The 13,739-nt window shown below is 39.8% G+C and overlaps 1 protein-coding gene across 1 annotated transcript; it reads left to right on the forward strand.

Moving 5' to 3' along the window:
• Positions 1–1,215: 1,215 nt before the first annotated feature.
• On the forward strand, positions 1,216–3,136 carry LOC580260 (gastrin-releasing peptide receptor-like). The gene has a single exon (XM_780332.5). It carries the CDS (start codon positions 2,196–2,198, stop codon positions 3,045–3,047), a length of 852 nt encoding a protein of 283 aa, XP_785425.3. The 5' UTR covers positions 1,216–2,195; the 3' UTR covers positions 3,048–3,136.
• The last annotated feature ends 10,603 nt before the right edge of the window (positions 3,137–13,739 follow it).

The following is a 13,739-nucleotide window of genomic DNA, read 5'->3' on the forward strand; positions in this document are numbered from 1 at the left end:
ATGAAATTATACAAAGTAGACGAATTTGAAATGTTAGAACAACACATGATAATCATACCCTAACATCGATCGCCCCAAAATGCGCTCATACCACAAGTCGACGCTAAGCAAGGAATTATCACAAGTCGTTGCTCCAAGCAGGAAATTCCCTGATTGCACTTCACATCGTCTATCCCGCGCTCACGATTAGTGCTCGATCATGATTGGTCAAAGATATGGAGGAGGTGCGGCTTACACATGGTAGGGGCGTTACGCACGGAGGAGGTAAACGAACGGCGGTACGAACGCGAGTAGGAATAAATACACGAATCTACCTTGTCACTATCATGTGTATGCAGTGCCCTTTGTGTTACATCAAATCGTTAATTTTACACGTGGACAGAGTTTTCGGACGGCTGCCAATAATTTCACAGCCGTGACCGTCGCTTCTATAAACGACGATTCGCAGAGTTGTCGGAACCTTCCGTCTGGCTAAGATCGTACCAGCTCAGCTTTGGAAGTTATCATCGTTTATTATCATCTACCACAAGGGGCATTGTTCATTCACCATTTTCGATCTTTCGAAGTCACACACACGTGGTGGGTGAGTGGTGCTTAGAACAGGAATAACAGGATAAAATATTCAACGGTAGTATTTTGAAACAGGAGGAATTATCACCGGCGAAAATTTTTACCAAAGTTTGTACTTGAAGGACGTACGTCTCGAATATCACCATCTTCGCGATCGCAAGGTGTGTTTGGAATTGTAATTTTTCCGGCTCATCTTCACATCCTTATGAAGGATACTGGAAATTTCAAGAGTAATTAAAGTCAATATTTGAGGATCTTTTTAAATCAGTATTTGCACAACTTCTGAGCCTAGAATCTATTCATTGAAAGTCAACCACGCGACTGTGTTTTCTTTATTTGTATTCAACAGGCATAAACGTAATTTAAAGGGTCCAAAGATTATTCAATTTATGGGAACAACCAGTTGTATTGTGCAACAGTTCATGATATAGATAATAACTACATGCATGGATTCTGCCTTGTGAACGTGAAGTTGACTTCCTATTAAACAAAAGGTTTGATTTCGACTGACAGCTGCTCGATACACCATGGCATCAACTTTGTAGGACTTGATAACCGGGCTTAAATTGACTTATTGAAGGTTACCTTGGATTCCATCGTGCTGTGACTAAGTTTAAGAAGGTGTTGTACCCCCCTTTTCCTTCGAAACCGGGTATAAATTAATAAACCTCGGAGCGTCCATAGTTTCACGGAGTTCCCTTTCTAAGAGCGCTCAACAAGAAGAGGACACAGCAACCAGTTGATTCATGCATCTCATGTCCTTACTATTATAATCCGCTAATTGCACGAACTCTCAATTTCGAAGAAACAAGTGCTCTTTAATAAGTAGAGTACGTGATCAAAATACGGAGGAAGTAACAATCGAATCAGCGATGCAGTCCACCATTGGGTAGAGATCCCGATATCCGTCTTTGTTCATTTATTCATTCGTATCACCAACACTCTGTAAATGCCATCATAGGGCACACGAATAGAGGAAGATTTCTCTTTTGCCAGCATGAAACAAACGATGAATTTCTGGCTCTGAAGTAGATATACCACGACCCGAGACTTAGAAAAACAGATCATAAATTACATGCTTTTAAAAATAGTATCAACTTCGTCTACTCGGTAGTAGAGGTTAGTGACCTGACGGTGGCGCTTTTGCAACGTGGAGAAGAAGCGGTGATGCTTCATACGCTGTCCTGATTCCGCCAAGGTAGAACCTATCGCAAAACTTTCGGGATGGAAACATGGAAAGACTCGGATTCGTGTTTTTCATCTAACAGTTTAGTTTGATGAGCATCGGTGTCACAAGGAATTATATTGAAATATCGGATGTTACTAGCAGTTATCTATAAAAGAAAGCTGGTCAGATTGATCCATTCAACTGACAGATATAAAATCGCGTCTTGCTTGGTATTTTAAGAAAAGACTCCGAAATTTCATGGAGTTGGTGTTTGATTGTATATGCGTGTTTTTCCCCGGCCCACGGAAGAAGGCGATTTCTTCAAGCCTTGTCTCGAAATATCGCTTTGCACAAGGCCTTGGAATGTTTTAACTGTATTTCGCTTCTTTGTTGAGAACGAATCTTTATCAGAAAATATAAATTGATTGATCAAGGAAGTTGTAAGTCTCGCTCTAAGATGGATGCAGTGAGCTATTCTCGGGTAGGGAGTACGGCCTTCCCGATGTCTCCTGGAAACCAATTCAATGTGGCCCTTGGGAACTATAGCGACGGTAATTATACCGATCATGATATCCCACCACTGATGTTCCGGGACTACTTCGAGATGTTCGTGTTGGTGGTGATAGGTATCTGCGGTGTGGTCGGCAACGGAACATTGATATACAGTGTACTAATGAACAAAGACATGAGGAGTGTCCCCAACGTCCTCATAGCCAATGTGGCCGTCGGTGACCTCCTTGTGCTGTCGTTCTCGGTGCCGTTGACCGTCTTATCCTACATCCAGGACGATTTCCCTCTGGGAGCGACCATGTGCAAGGTCCAAGCGTTCATCCCGATTGTTTCTGAAGGTGTCTCTGTGTTCACGTTTACGGCGCTCAGCTTCGACCGTTACAACGCCATCGTCCGCCCCATACAGCGGCGACGAAGCCCCGTTGTCCGTCGCACCTGCGTGGTGGCTGTCTGTATCTGGGTCGTAGCCGTATGCCTTGGGATACCCTCCATGTTTCTTGCCTTCCTCAGCTACGAGATGAAACCCTATGTGCTCTGCTTCATTCTACCCCACTTCACCCTCCAAGCACGCATCCACGAGGTCACCCGATGCCTTCTCATGTACGTTATCCCACTCACCATCATCACTTGTTATTACTGCCTCATCGCAATCCAGCTCTTTCAAAGTTCCAGGGACATGCCCGGTGAAGGTCACCAGGAGAGCAAGCAGGCAAGGGCTAGGAGACGTCTCGCCAAGGCTGTTCTTGTATTGGTCTTTATCTTTGGTATCTGCTGGTTTCCGCACTTCATGAGAAGGTAAGACCGAATCTGTTTCCTATCTTCAAAAGTTATCCACTTCTTTTTAAAACGCTCAGTCTAGGCAGGAAGTTATGAAAACTCACAACTCACTGGTCTAGGGCAGCTTCGCGCGGTGTCCTTCGCAAATCTTCTGAACATTGAGATACTTTGACATGTTTTAATGGTGTCACTCTACCTCATTGTTCATAATTATATTGCAGTATTATGATGAACTATTGTTTTATGTCACTTTTCCAATGTATATTTCATTTGACTGATAACTATCTGACATGATCTTTGTAACAAACATTATTATTACAAAGTAAAGACTGATAAAGACTACCTGACCCTTTAGTATCATCCAAAAAACAACTCCATGTTACTACTTCTAATGCTTTGTCGAATGGCAGTTTCATGCAGTATCCTTTGCAAATCATTTGACATTGCTGCATTTTGACATTATTTTAGCGTCACAAACAACCTAATTTTTTTTGTAATTACACTTCCAGTATAGACATGACAGATAAAGCAAATTTTATTTAGGTCAAAGTTACCACTGTGTATATTTGTCTGAGAACAATACGACATGATCTCTGTGAACAAAAACAAACACTAGTAAAGGCTATTTGAAATGTTGTATCTTCATAGAACCAAATAACGTATTGTTCGAATGTTTGAGAGTCTTCGACATTTCGCGTGGTATCTTTTGCACATAATCGTGATAATTAAACACTTTTAGCGCTACAACTATACCTCGGTATTATTGATTACACTTTCAATCGATGAAATGTATTTTATATCGTGTAAATATCATTGTGCAATATTTGATTAAAACAAGCCTGGTCTCCCTATAGACAAAGATAGCCAAATATTAGCAATTACACATCACTGAGGGCATTAGTAAAACAAAATATATCTCCGCACAGGATACCTTCCTTGGAGTCAGACGCCCGGGGCCAAAGCATTTTTCAAAGATTCTGATGGCAGATAATAAAACGAATACCCACATGTATGATGAGTATTTTTTGTTCCATAGACCCTATGGAGACGAGGGTCCTTGTCAATTGATAAATCATCCAAAATCCATATTCTAGAGTCGATTGACCCTACTTAGATCTAGGCGTCTAACCGAACAGTCGTTTGAATGCTAATGACCGGTCAATAGTACTTTCAAATGACCTGTAAGACGTGAGTTAAATAATATGACTGGTCAGATGACCGCACTCAGCTAATAGTTTGATTAGGATCTATATCATATTTTAGTAAAGGCTATCTGAATGTTGTATCATGATTGTGTCTTAAGACGAATAGCAAAGTGAACATGGTTAACGTACATCCGTTGCGCATCCCCCCCCCCCCCCCCGGTATAAGCTAAATTCACGACCTTATAAGCTCATGTAATATTTATAGTTTAAACAAACCTTGAACATGAATTTGTGATATTACACAAAAGGTCATTTAATGTAAATCCCTAGCATACATTGGAATACATTGGTTTCATTATGTTTTCAATTTATTGATGGATGAATGGATTAAGAGCTACAACCTTTCCAGGATTCATCTGTAATGTCGACAATTGCTATAGAGTATAAGTTGCATTGAATGATAACCTTTCCCCCGGACAATAATTGTGTGGACATCTTTTGTCAGAAACATGTTCCTATTTAATCAGACAACCCCACAGATATGCAACATAATTGATATCGACAAGTTTTTACTCTATGTAAATCAGTGATTTATCCATCGGATGCTATCCTGTTTTCGTTTTCGCTCACTGAAATGATGTTTTCCTTACAACACGACTTTTCCACATTTAGTTATCAATGCTTTCACTGATTAAAACAATTAATGAAAGTCATACTCGTAACCACCTATCATTACGCATACTATATCCAATTCGGTGTCCTCGTATTCTCAATTAAATAAATACTGTACGTAACTCGAAGTGACAGTTCAACGAAGCTATATGCTTGTACCAGGCATGCGAACGCAATATTGATATATGAATATAAACAATATATGGTACGTTCAAACGCAATGAGGTATGGTGAAACTTATGATATACCTTGATTTGATAGTCCTTGATATTCATAGTCCTTGGCCCTATGAAGTTGAGTTCAGCTTTATTCATATCCTTTTATGACTCGAACGTAATTGGATTAAATTAAATGTTCGGAAAAAAGCAAAATGCTGATTTGAGACGTGTAGGCTAATTATAAAATGAATTTTGAACTATTTAATGTTAGTTTTAAATTTCACATATTGAATTAGGTTGTGATAAAAGGGCACGGTGGGAGACAGATTAAAAGGGAGAGAGGGAGAGAGGGATAAACATGACCACAAAGAAAGAGAGGGAGAGGGGGTGTCTAGGCAGCCGTATAATGAACGAGGCAGTATTAAAGAAGCATGTTTTTTTTTGTAAAGAAAGCATAGTCAAGCGATGCAATTTGCATTCCATAATGCTCCAGCTTGCATTACATTTTCTGGCCGACTAACTACTGTAATTATATTTGGTTTTAATCACATTCGATTCGATTCCATTTTTAATGATTACAACGACGTTAAATGACCTTGGTCGTCCAATTCTGTTGCTCTACTTAAGCCAGTCAATGATGCTTGCTGTAGTGTTTATTTTAGTTATAACGCCCATACTGGCTGTATTCATCATAATTATATCCTACGCTTATTACCTTTATAATTTCCATCCATGCATATAGAACCGTTAACATGAGCTATGGTGTCGTGGAAAAGTACACTTTAGAAAGGTCAAGAGTGTACCCAACATGATCTTGTATCCAAATAATAATTATAACATTGAATATTTAAACATCATCGCCCTTGAACATGTCAAGCATTCTCATAAATCACACGCCAAATGTGATATAACTCATGATTCATCCATGCATATAGAACCGCTAGCATGAGCTATGGTGTCGTAGAAAACTACACTTTTGGAAGGTTAAGAGTACCCAACATGAAATTGTACCCAAATATTAATTATAACATTGAATATTTAAACATCATCGCCCTTGAATATGTCAAGCATTCTCATAAATCACACGCCAAATGTGATATAACTCATGATTCATCCATGCATATAGAACCGTTTACATAAGCTATGGTATCGTGGAAAAGTACACTTTAGAAAGGTTAAGAGTACCCAACATGAAATTGTATCCAAACAATAATTATAACATTGAATAATGAAACATCATCGTCCTTGAACATGTCAAGCATTCTCATAAATCACACGCCAAATGTGATATAACTCGTGATCCATCCATGCATATAGAACCGTTAGCATGAGCTATGGTGTCGTAGAAAACTACACTTTTGGAAGGTTAAGAGTACCCAACATGAAATTGTACCCAAACAATAATTATAACATTGCATAATTAAACATGATCGCCCTTGAACATGCCGAGCGTTCTCATAAATATGGCAAATGTGATATACCTCATACTGTAGGCCTACCTCATACCTCAACCACAATGAATCCAAAACCTATACCGATTTAAGGCATTTGGGGGTAAAAATTGCTCGGTCTGTCGTCGGTGCGATTTGCATTCATTAGGGACTTTTAGATTTGCACGTCGACATGGTGGACTGCTACATGTGATGTCCTTTTAAATACTGGCAGTGCCTTAAAAGGACGTCACATTGCCTTAAAAGGACGTCCCACGTAGCAGTCCACTTTGTCGACGTGCAAATCTAAAAGTCCCTATCGGTGTGACTGGGCTTTATGATGACCGACACTCGACCGAAAAAAACCATTACATTACCCTGAATGGACAAATTGTTGTTCGTCTTAAAGTCGATGTGGAGTCAGTATGACTGAGGTTTAACACCACCAACCGACTCATCAATGACACAAATAGACGTGTCTATATTCATGGTAAAGATAAATGCTCGGTCTGGTGTTAGTCTGGTTGGTGTCAGAGGGGTATTCTACCACAGTCTACGAATGATCCTAAACATGTCGCTTTGTAATCGGTTTGGTGAGGTGACCGAAACCTAGACACATTAACTATACAGATTTCAGACTTGCCAGACCGACTACAGATCGAGAAAAAAACCTCATTAAAATTCGTCGCCTAAAAAATGTTGACCTCCTTACTATAAACAATAAAGTGCACACGTGACTATCCCACTGTCTACTATATCAATTACAATATTTTTGCCACTTATGAATAATAGAGTAGGCCATAGGTGACATGTCAAGATACACTTGCTACTGCTTGCAACGGGTCTAGCCATACTACATAGACTGGTCGTTGCATTGTGTAGTTCCTTGTGAACTTGCATTTGCATGGGTTGAGTGTTATAGAAATAGATACCTTTGATGAAGGTTTCGAGGAAGGTGAAATTTGTTCTTTTTTGCATGAATTAGTTGCTTAGTGTACTTGGAAACCGAAGCGATTATTTTTGTATTCATTCAATAAAGGTTCTTAAACACACACATGCTCTTTTTTATTACAAACTTCTTGTACATCCCAGCACACACGATTGTGTAACTTTGTCAGTACAAATTTTGAAAATAATTATCAATCTACATGCGGAGTCATACAAGTTAATTTTTGGCTCTTGTGGCAGATTAGTATTGCGGTAGATAATTATAAAATAAAGTCTACTACTATTCATTACTACCACTACCAATAATTTATACTACTACTACTATTGCTACTACCACTCATACTACTACTACTACTACTACTACTACTACTACTACTACCAGTGGCGGATCCAGGGGGGGCCCGCCCCCGCCCCCCCTTGAGAAAAAAATCATGTAAAATCACGTGATTTTTACCTTTTTGGGGGGTTGGGCCCCCCTGGCGCTCAAGGGGGGGGGGGGTGCAAATTAATTTTATTTTTGAGGATCAAATAAAAAAAAAAATTGCTCACTACCCCCCCCCCCCCCCCCCCCCCCCCCCCCCCCCCCCCCCCCCCGCTCAGCGACTTTTCGGCCGGCGCGATTTCAAATTTTCGGGAGCAAAAAAAGAAAAAAGTTGGGCCCCCTCCCCTAAGAAATCCTGGATCCGCGCCTGACTACTACTACTACTACTACTACTACTACTACTACTAATACTACTAATACTACCACTACTACTACTACTACTACTACTACTACTACTACTACTACTACTACTATTACTACTACTACTACTACCATTACCACTACTATTGCAAAGGGGAGGACTGATTATGATATGTACGTAAATAAATCAGGGTGAAAACAATATTTATACACACTTTACTTGAATCATGATACTTTATTTTCCTAAGAGAAAATGTAAAACTATGAAAAGTAACAGGTGCAGACTCCTATAATTCAAACTTAATTGCCACTTTGACAAATTCATCACGCACAGTTGGATATCAATGTTTTTCTAATGCCAATTTAATTTTACATACGTGTTGAAATTGTAGTAACTCACATCTTTCCTCGACATACAGACTTAAAATAATGATTGATTGAACTGGGCCTGTGTTAACTATTTGATCCGACTGTCATCTCGCATGGCCGTGTCGGGTAGATCCACTTGATATCACGAGTCGCCTATCCGGACAAAACAACATCTCGGTTTCAGAAAAGGAATTTTACATAGAGAGAGGGGAAGAGAGAGGGGAAGAGAGAGGGGAAGAGGGAGGGTGGGGAGAGAGGGTGGAATAGAGTGAGGAATGAAATGGAGGAAATGAAGGAGGGAGGTAGAGATATAAAGTGAGATAGAGAGAGAGAGAGAGAGAGAGAGGGGGGGGGGGCAATGCCTCTGGGTAAAAGGGAACATGGGAAGAGTATGTTGGTATGGTGGGTGAGAAAGTGGTAGGCAGGGAATGGAAGGGAGGGCGAGAGTGCAGGAGAGAAAGGGAAAAGAAAGAGGACTGGAAGGAGGGAGGAGGAAAGGATAGAGGGAAGAAGAGAGAGAGAGAGAGCTAGAGAGGGAGGAAGGAGCAGGGAGTATATCAAATCACAGATGCTTTGTCATAAATATAGTCTCAAATTTTAGCTAATATGGCAGGAGAGTTCCTTCGAATGATGAAGGTCGACATGTAGGCGAATGCTACAACGCATTACAAAAAAGTATATTACGAGTTTACTGTGCTTTTTAATCTCCTTCCGAATCACTGTATGGTATAAGTATTCAACCACATATCTCCCTCATATCCCATATGGCTTGGACGTTTGGGAATGTACCTACACCACACTCATCAACCATATTTGATATAAAAAATAAGCAAACAACGGTTTTGAACAATCACGAGTTGTGGTTTTATGAAACCGAAATTATTATGCATAATATTTTTGAACACGATGCCATAAGCTGTTTACGTATTATGATTCTGGTTTATACCTGAAGAGTCTTCTCATTATCATACATGAGTGTTTTCCCCTTTACAATAAGGTAAACATATGGAAAGAAATATCAACAGAAGCGAGAACGTCGCGAGGCTTTCAAATTAACAACGTCAATTCTGCCAGCTCTGTATACTACCGGGGTTAGTAATAAATCAGTTGCCGGCCTACATACCAACTAATTAATCAACTCAAAGTTCACTCAATCCCACTTAATTTTAGGCATAATTATTTTATTGCCAATGCCACGAGTAAAACAGGTATTGACGCACTTCTATGCAAGGCCGTTACATTAAAAAGGAATAAACCATCACCCTTGAATTAATATCTATTTTTATCATATTTTTTTGTTTTATTTTTGTCATCTTTTTCTTTAGTTTCCCATACATCTACACACCTTACCTACAGCAACTAGACATCTTCTTGCATCCATTGTACCATGTCTCTCTCTCTCTCTCTCTCTCTCTCTCTCTCTCTCTCTCTCTCTCTCTCTCTCTCCTCTCTCCCTCTCTCTCTCTCACATTCTCTCTCTCTCTCTCTCTCTCTCTCTCTCTCTCTCCACCTCTCAATATCTCTGCACCACTTGCCATGTCACTCCCCTCCCTCCTACCATGCTCCTACTCTTCCTCCGTTTCTCTCTCTCTCTCTCTCTCTCTCTCTCTCCATCTCTCTTATATTGTTATCTCTCCATCACTCGCTCTCACCTTCTCCAGACATGTCCTGCCCTTTTCATTTCCTTTTCATGATCTCCCAATCCTCTCTCACTATAACCTACATGTATCTATCTCTCGATGTCCTTCTCCGACTCTCTCTCTCTCTCTCTCTCTCTCTCTCTCTCTTATATTGTTATCTCTCCATCACTCGCTCTCACCATGAACCTAACCTTCTCCAGACATGTCCTGCCCTTTTCATTTCCTTTTCATGATCTCCCAATCCTCTCTCACTATAACCTACATGTATCTATCTCTCGATGTCCTTCTCCGACTCTCTCTCTCTCTCTCTCTCTCTCTCTCTCATTTCGTCTCATCCCTTTTATTGGCTCTCTCTCTCTCTCTCTCTCTTGCTCTTTCTCTCTTTTGTCTCCCTCTCTCTCTCTCTCCCTCTCTCTCTCCATCATCTGCCCAAGTTCACCCCCTCGACCTTCCTGAAAATATCAATCTCAGATAAGAAGTGAAATCAATATGCAACTTCGAAAATCACTTTCCTAGTTGAGAAGCGTATACCGTGACAGTTTAACAAGCTTGGAGGCGACACATCATACCAAATTTTGTCATCATTCTACCTCCCCGAAGGCAGTGTACCTCATTGTATAACAACTACCAAGTGAAATATTTCCTCGAAAAAGTGGGAAATGATCGCGGAGGTCATTAATTTAGAAGACTAGTTTCCTGCATGGCTTTTCGAGAAAAAATATAGGAGTCGATTTGTGATAATTTAGTTTTTATAGTTTGCAATAAGATATCGATGTTGTTACACATAACGACGAGATTATTGTCCATATTACGAGTTTTTGAGTCGGAATGACTGTGATTTGAAAAACTTTCAGGCTCGTATATTAAGTTCGGAAACAATGCACGACGAGTCAGATGATATTGGGTTTAGAGTAAAATCTACTATTGATTTTTTTTTTTAAAGAAACGGCTTTATGATCACGAGGTTATTAGGGCGTCGCGTATTGTCATCGCTTAATTTAATCACATCAAAGTCCCATTTCCATGCTACTATTATCATCTTTGTCCTCAGCTTTTGTGTGAAGAGATAAAAGCAGCCAATGGAGCATTGACACAAGGAGAACAAAGACATGATTTTTTAATACCATGTTATTCTTTGTGTGATATACAAACAACCTTCAATTTTATCATGATACCGCAAGAAAAGTGGATTGTAAATATTACTTTTAGCTCACATGACTGCGTGTCCCCGCAAACTATATAGTGATTATAATTATTATCACGTCTTAAAGCAATAGAGTATCGCGGTAATTGAAATCTGTCGTTTTTCAATTCGTAGAGGTATAGGAATGGAAAGAAATCTGCCTGGACTATTAATGGCGGGGACAAAGGGAATTAGTACTCCCAATAAAACAATTCTTTTATTAATATGTCTCTTACCGTTGAATGAAAATATGAGCGTTGAAGGGGTATTTATCCTTCTCTCTCTCTCTCTCTCTCTCTCTCTCTCTCTCTCTCTCTCACCTCCCCCTCTCCCTTCTCTTTCTCTCATCTTCCCTCATCTCCCCTCTCCCCTTCTCTCTCTCTCTCTCTTTCTCATCTCCCCTCTCCCCTGCTCTCTCTCTCTCACCCCCTCTCCCTTCTCTATCTACCTCTATACCTTCCCTCTCTCTTTCTCAACTTATCTTTGCAATTCGATAAGAGGAGCACTGTAGCCCACATGACCTCTCTGGCTATGCCACTCAGCTTATATATAAATTATACGCAATAATGCTTCCTCCTGGTTTTGATGGATGGTATTTCATTTGCTAGATTGCAAGATGTTTCTACAGAACATGAAACGCATTCGATGATGAAATAAAACAATACATATGTATATAAGAGCCCCCGCCGACATCAGAGCATTTTAAGGAAATGAAAGTTTAGAAGCGTGTTATTTATACCAACATGTATCTCTTTGTTCCCCTATTCCAAATAATAAAATGGATCTGATAAAACATTGAGATTGAAGGAGATAATAATGAAAATTGTGATATTTTGTTTCGAGAGTGATGAATCATTTTTAGAGATTAATTTTCTTTTTCATCACAATATGCCCAACTTTTGTTGAGCGCGTTCATTTCCAATCTGCCTAATGCATGGATCCCCTGGATTCTGAAGAAGAAAAATGAGGGGGGGGGGGGACTGCCGAAAAATATGTAGCAAATAAAAAATAAATAAAAAGGGGGACAGTGAAGGAATGCCACATTCGGTTTGAAAGGATGGGGTGGGGCAAGAGCGGTTGTGCGACCCTATATCCGTCATTGATCTAATTTATTAACATTTTTTTTCTTTCTCAAAATGTAATTAACACAAATGACAATATGCCCTGAAGCATGGGACATAGCTTCACAGGTGACCGTCGACCACATTATAATTATATACCCTAATCTTAGTGGCTGCATGGCTATAGTGTCGTGAAGAAAAAAAAGAAATTTGAGATAAGGAAATTATTAGGGTATGGCAGAAATACCTTGTAATGTCATAAAGATCATTAAATGATAGTTGATTACAGTGTAAATTTACTCTGATTTTTTTTATTCTGGATGTATGGAAAGCTTTAAAATTGATGTTATCAACAATTAAAACTAATGAAATAAAGCATCGAATCCCTGGTTAGACAAGCCCATGCATAGTTTTGTGAAGGCAATTTTTGTTGTCGTTGTAATTTCCTTTATTTTTGTTGATAATAATTAAGAAAGGCACAATTCTATTAAAAGTTGCCTTATTCGGAAAGGGGAATTAAACAATATGAAGAGTACAATTACTTTACTACCCTATTCTTGTTAGTTTTGAACTGATATTTGTTTGTCAATTTATCAAACTTCTAGTTTATCACATCTACATGAATAGATTTAGATCGTGCACCTTCAGAAATGAATTATTGTTATTGTGTATACACACTGTCGACGATATAGCCATTCCTAACAAGTGGAATACATACACTGTAGTAGCCTATTCCTATTGTTTTTCGTCTTCCCAAATGCACTCCATGGGCATATTAGTATACCCTTTCTAGGATGACAACCTGTAAAGCCGACAGTGGTATAACATGGGACCAACATTAATGGGATATGATGTCATGGGTGAAGGGAGGGGGTGGAAGGGGAGAGGGAGGGGAGGGGCAGGGATTACGGTCCCATTTGTGTGAATGCGAAAGAAAAGGTCGTCGAGCAGAGTTTAATAAGATGGGGTGTATTTAAATGGGCGTGTAGTCACCCCTTTGTTCTCCTACCTCCTCTCTCTTTCGCTTTCTTTCTGTCAATTTTGTTCGGGGGGGGGGGGCTCACTCCCCCGTGCCCCCCATATCTACGCCACTGAAAGCCAGTATACATGCAACCAACCTTCATTCACTGCATGGTCATCTTAATAATTATCATACATCTCAATTTCCAAAGTACATCCGGTGATGCATTCCTTCCCCCGTCTTTTTCAATCTCATCTCGTAATTACTGCATTATTTGCAGACGATGAGGTACATGACCAACAGAATGCAAAATATTTATACGATGGGATACGCGGGCAAATCCCCGCCGAACGGTCGGAGAGAAAGAAATGATTACTATCAAGTATTATGAGAGACCGTTCCTGCTCCATTCATCCCACGTGTTGTACAATCCATATTTATTTTGTTTGCTGATCCGTGGATTTG

Source organism: Strongylocentrotus purpuratus, unplaced genomic scaffold, assembly GCF_000002235.5.
Source record: "Strongylocentrotus purpuratus isolate Spur 01 unplaced genomic scaffold, Spur_5.0 spur5_scaffold_21, whole genome shotgun sequence".
NCBI lineage: Eukaryota > Metazoa > Echinodermata > Echinoidea > Camarodonta > Strongylocentrotidae > Strongylocentrotus > Strongylocentrotus purpuratus.